Consider the following 6,000-nt stretch of genomic DNA (forward strand, 5'->3'; position numbering starts at 1 on the left):
TATCATTAGTATACATTTTTTTTTACTTTAGATATATTTTACACTGGTAAAGCTTCCTTCCCTCAAAGATTGGTCTCTCAAAGAAATAATATGCAAAGCTATGTGAATACCTATTGTCCTCTGTGTTCGGGTTTAATATTTCTGATTTGGGAAAGTGAGGGCATTCACTGCCCGAATTTGGTCATGGAATGAAGCAAGAAGCTTGTTGTGATAAGCACTAAGGAAACCAGGACTGATAAACACACAGGGAACCATCTCAGTGCAGGAGATAAAATAAGATGCCGGCAGTCCACATTAAAAGCTATGAAAGGATGCTGTTATTGTCCAGGTGAGTTTTTTGCTATTAGTAGCGGCAGACCTCACCCAAATACAACAGGATGTCTATTCCAGACTCTTCTTTACCTGGGCTGTTATCTCTAGTTCTCAGTTCCCGGACCCCACCTGTAGTATGACTGTCCCATGGTCTTTATGGCCTGTGGATCACTATGCTTTCCTAGTCAGAAACACACTAGATTCTAGGCCTTTCCCCAACACAACACACCTTCATGGTCACATGAACATTGCAAAGGTGTTACTATACTTAGTCCCATCTTAAGCTTTATTGTGCAGCTGGAATCACAATGATTGTTTCCTGGAAACCTTTTCCAAATTTGATTGTGTTTAGAGACGCTTAAAATCAAATCAACTGGCATCAGACTCCCCAAACGTCCATCAAGTTTGACGAAGCCTATCAGAACCAAGTTTTTATTTTCACCTCTTCAAGGTTCATTTCTGTTCCTTCCACGACACCTACAGGGAACTCATCGTCTGTGATAAAGTACCAGGTCCAAGGCAACCTATGGAGAAAATGGTTTATTCCATAGAACACTTCTAGGTAACTGGAAGTCAGGAGAGACACTCAAACAGGCCAGGAACCTAAAGCAAGAGCTGACGCAGAAGCCAAGGAGCTGCGTACTGGCTTGCTCAACATGGCTTGCTCAGCCTGCTTTCTTATAAAACCAGGACTACATTCCCAGGGATTGCACTACTTACAACATCCTGCACCATCCCTAATCAATCACTGGTTTAACATTTTCATACAGCTAGATCCTATGGAGTCATTTTTTTTTTCAAATGAGGTTCCATCTTTTCAGATAACTCTGGCTTGTGTCAAGTTGATGTAAGACTAGACAGCACAAAATGCTACTGAAAAAGGAACTGCTACTTTGACTTAATGGAACTAACCATCAGAGTTACCTTTGAGTGCAGAGGATTCCAGTAAGCATGAGCTCTTCTGAAGCTTAGCACTTGCATCTCTGTAGCTGCAGAAGAAGCCGGTCTTACTGAAACAGCTGAAGTCAACACAAACTGACGATGTTTAAGGTATGAACAGAAGAGCTATGGGCAGGGGACTTCAAGGAGTCTAAGGTGCCATTAGTCACCTGTCAGTCACACAGAGATACTTCCTCAAACACATTAAAATAGGAAATAAGGCAAAGGTGGTTCTTTAAACCTCTAATCACAAGGTTTGGAAAGCTGAAGCGGGGGGATTGTTTGCAGTTAGTCTGAGCTACAGAGAAAGTCTCCATATCTCAAGTGAACATCAGAAATAGTATCATGGCTAAGGGAAAGCTTTACCAGTGTAAAATATATCTAAAGAAAAAGACAGTGTATACTAATGATAGTCATGGTGCATGACAAAATCAAAATTGGAAAAACATAAGCAAGCCAGAATATTTCAATATGTATCAGGAACCTTGCTATACATGTTAGACTTAGAGTTTTTTGTTTACTGTTCTACTTGTAGGCTTTGAACTTTTTCAAACCTACTTCATTTGGGTTTTTTTTAAACTTATACCTTCCTTTCAACCCACCTACCCTAGATACGAGAGAAAACATGTTCATGGAAACAGGAGAAGTAGACCTTTATAGACTTGGACCCATTCCACTGTTTGTGGTGAAGATTCCAGCAGCCCAAGTAAACCCTGCAAACCTGCAATTCCTCAAAGGTGACTGCAACTGCAGCAGCCGGAACCCAGGGCAACAGCTGGAACCTGCAAACAGGAAGAGTTCTCAGGATCATTTCATTCTAGGAGTGTCTCCAAGCAGAGCCCATGAGCAAAGTAGTATGCACATGTTTGAAAATCTGTGTAAATCTTTAGAAACTTTTCAAAATAAGTGAAAGATCATCTCATAGATGCTAAAGAAGGACCAACGTAAAATCCTTACTTAACATATTACAACTTGTAGAGCTTGTAGAGCTCTAGGACTGAGACCATTCCTCTGTGTGCTTCCTCCCTAGACAGCAAGTCACTGAACAGATGCTGCTATCTGTGACAAAGCATTTCTTTTCCTCTATAAGCAACTGAGTAGGTGTTAATGTATAAACATCTTGGTTTATACATCTTGACCTTAAAATTCACATTTTTTAAATGCAGAAATCTAGGCCTCAGTTGACAGAGACCAACATATATCATTTCTGTGAGCAAGAAGGGCCCTGTGGGTCTCATTTTTTCATTTGCATTGTATCACAAATATATCACAAAGGGAATTAAAGACTATGTACTCAAATTTGAGGCTTAAAAAGATTAACAAGAGCCAACAATTAGAATTTCAGAAATACAGGAAAAGGGGAAAATAGGCATGGATCCACAGAAACCAAACAAGACTAATCAACACAAAACACTCTGGAAAATGGTTAGAGCTGGGGTCCTCTGACTACATTACAATGAGAAGTTAATTTTACATTTAATTTTTTTTTTAAAGCCTGTCATCTGGATTTATCCATTTGAGTCAGAGCTGAAGCATAATTAATCACTTTGCAGGAGCATTCTGAGCTCTCAATTCCCTCGGTGATGATGTTCTTCTGTCTCTTTTCAATCCCCAACTAAACCAAGAATCTACTCAGGAAACAAGTTGGTGGTGGAGGAATTCTCTCTCAAGATTTTCCCAGTGACAATCATTCTGATGGCTTTTCGAAACCAAGGGTAAAAAAATGCATAAATCAAAGGGTTCATGGCTGAGTTATAGTAAGCAATCCAAACTAGTATTTCATACACATACGTGGGCGTGATGAAGCCTAGGAAGGCATCAATGATGGTGTCAATGAAGTATGGCAGCCAGGAAAGGAGGAAGGCGGCCACTGCGATTCCCAGGGTTTTGGCTGCCTTCCTCTCCCTCTTGGCCACCCTGTCCTTGTAGCTCTCTGCTGCATTGGCAGTCTGGTCACTCAGCTTCTCAATCTTCTGAGCCTGCTGTTTAGCAATGAGGAAAATCTTAGAGTAGACAGTTATCATCACAAGTGAGGGAATAAGAAACAATGAAAAATTGATGAAGACCCAGCTTTGATTCACAGCGACTTGACAACCCCCCACACAGGTGAGGGCACTGACTAGATCCTCCAGCCCTACTTCATTTGTCCCTGAGTAAAGAAGGGAAAAGCTGTAAGTGATGGACAGGAGCCAGGAGAAGGTGATGCACTTGCCAGATACAGATACAGTGAACCTGGTGGGGTAGGTCAGGGGGTCACTGACTGCAATATATCTGTCCACAGAGATGAAGCTCAAGTGGAAGATAGAAGAGTAACAAAATGACCCTTCAAAAGAAGAATGGAATTTACAGTAAGTCTCCCCAAAGTACCAGCATCCTTCCACAGACCTCACTGTGCTGAAGGGCATCACTGTCAGTCCCACCAAGAAGTCAGCACAGGCCAGGGATGCCACCAGGAAGTTGGCAGGAGAGTGCAGCTGCCTGAAGTGAAGAATTGATGTCATCACCAGGAGGTTTCCACACACAGCCAGCACAGTCCCAAAGCCAAAGACTGCATAGAGGATGAGGCGAGGGCCTGTGGAGTATGGGACCCTGACACAGGAAGTGTTCAGCTTCTCATAGCACAGCTGGGCAGATGTGGCAGAGAGCAGGTCTCTGCTCAGGATGCTGCCTTGATCCCAAGGGAAACTGTCATCTTCTGCTGCCATGTGCACTGTTTCAAAAGTCCTCAGAATCAAAATACAGAATGGGCGATTGCTAATGCTTTTTGTCTTTCTTAACACCAGACTTGGACATCAATTCAGGTTTTCATTTTCTAAAATGATCTCCTTCCTAATTCACGGTAACCTTCCTAATTAAAGGAATGTTGTTTAACTCTATTTTAAAGTTTTAAACAGATTTTCTATTTAAATTTTATTTCAAATAAAATTTTTCTCCTTCATCTATTTCTTCACATCTCAAATGTGCCAGTGTGTTCTGAGATGCACATATGAATCTCACCTTTTATTAGCATTCTCAGCCTTATTTACGTAACCTACATTAACACCCAGGCACTCCTAACCCTCCAGAAAGTGGCCTAATGATTACAAATACAGTGTCCCTAGGACTAAATTCCCCTGGTGTAAGGTGCGGCAAGTGAGAGCTTGTCAGTAAGCACGCTGTTTATTTCATAAGCAATTTTCCCCTTCTAATTTGCTAGTGACAACTGATCTTTCTGTACAATGTATGTGCATATGCTATCTGCCCCAATAGAACTTTACCAAATATTTGAGCTTTATTTTAATAATGTCAGTAGCAAAGAGCTTTGGCCACCTCTGGGATCCAGGTAATCACCACAGATCTCAGTCATGTGCAAAGCTGTCAATCAAGTGACTTCCCAATTGCCTTCTGTGTTTTATTGATTGTGATGTACGCTTTTGGGTGCACATTGTTTGCATTTATAGCTTTTCATCTCTCTCCATAGAACCCACACTGTTTTCTCCAAATTCTTTTGTCTTGCGGATTCCCCTTGGTCACCTTCTACTCATTGATTACGTTTTGCTGTTGGTCGCTAAAGCCTCCTTAGCATCTTCACTCAGCCGTTTTGCAGCAGTTGCACCTTTTAAACTCCTAGCTTGCTCTTCAGTTCTAGTATTTCTTTTCGTTCCTTAGACATTTTGGTTTCCTCCTCAAGTTTCCTTATAAGCTCCATGTCTGCGATGCGTTACCTAGGCTCCTGGTGGCTCCTTCTCCCTTCATTGTGGGCCTTCATGAAGAGACTAGTCCCTTTTCTCACGATCTGTGAACTCGGTGTGAACACTACAGAAGATCTGAACGGTGGTCCCTTTAAGAGGAGATCCGCTTTCCTTAAGCCAAGCTATAAGGGCCCTGGGTATTGACAGGCGATTTAACGCAATTTAGTAAACTACTCGCAAATGCTACTTGAAAGTAGGCAGTCAGAACGCCACCTTCTGCCTAGTTTCCGTGGACCCCAGCAGGAGATCACAGACACTGCGGCGAAATAAGACTATCCCACTCTTCTTAGCAGGTTTGCTCACCAACCCCAGCTGCCTCGCTTGTTCTCTGATGCTTTGATCATTGCGCTTCCAGCACCACTGTTGTCTGCATCAGGGTTGGAGCTTAGACCAGCTACTATTACTTATACGTAACCCAAGTCAGAGCTTTCGCCTTGCATCCCACAATTTTCATTTTGTTTGGTTTTTTTTTTCTTATTGATCGAATTTTTCTCTTCATCCAGATAATTCGATATTGTCATTTTGATTTTTATATCTCCTTTGCCTCGCAGCCCTCTTCATTCGGCCATCTTGTCTATGCTATCAGATTCCCTCGGTCTCATGCCTGACTCTTGTCCATATGCCACTATGGAGGTTACCATCTCCACTGGGGTCCTTTAATTCTCCTAGCTACATCCGGTGGAGTGATATCAGCTTCTCCTAGCCTTCCCAGACTCAAGAGCTGCGGCAGTTTTCTTTTACAGGGAGAGTAGATTGACAAAATGAAGGTCTCCTGAAGTTAGAGATTGAATTTGCTACAGACTGGGGGATGTTAGGAGTACGGGAGGTGGAGCCCACTGTTCACCTGTGGGAAGCAGTGGCTTAGATATAGTCAGCTCACAGGTAGAGTGTCTGTAAATTGCCAGAAACTAAAGTCTGGCTTCTTTGTAGCTTTATCAAAATAGACCAATAATCTTTGAATACAAAGCTTCTATTTTTTTTTTTAATGGTGTATAGGGGCTGGAGAGATGGTTCAGTG

The 6,000-nt window shown here is 42.1% G+C and overlaps 1 protein-coding gene across 1 annotated transcript; it reads right to left on the reverse strand.

Moving 5' to 3' along the window:
- Window positions 1-2,879: 2,879 nt before the first annotated feature.
- LOC311595100 (trace amine-associated receptor 7b) lies at window positions 2,880-3,956 on the reverse strand (the record flags this gene model as incomplete). The annotated part of the gene is made up of 1 exon (XM_084777470.1): window positions 2,880-3,956. One exon carries the CDS (start codon window positions 3,954-3,956, stop codon window positions 2,880-2,882), a length of 1,077 nt encoding a protein of 358 aa, XP_084633596.1.
- Window positions 3,957-6,000: the final 2,044 nt, after the last annotated feature.

The sequence above is a fragment of the Acomys minous genome (assembly GCF_964271855.1).
Source record: "Acomys minous genome assembly, chromosome: 3".
NCBI classification, from domain to species: domain Eukaryota; kingdom Metazoa; phylum Chordata; class Mammalia; order Rodentia; family Muridae; genus Acomys; species Acomys minous.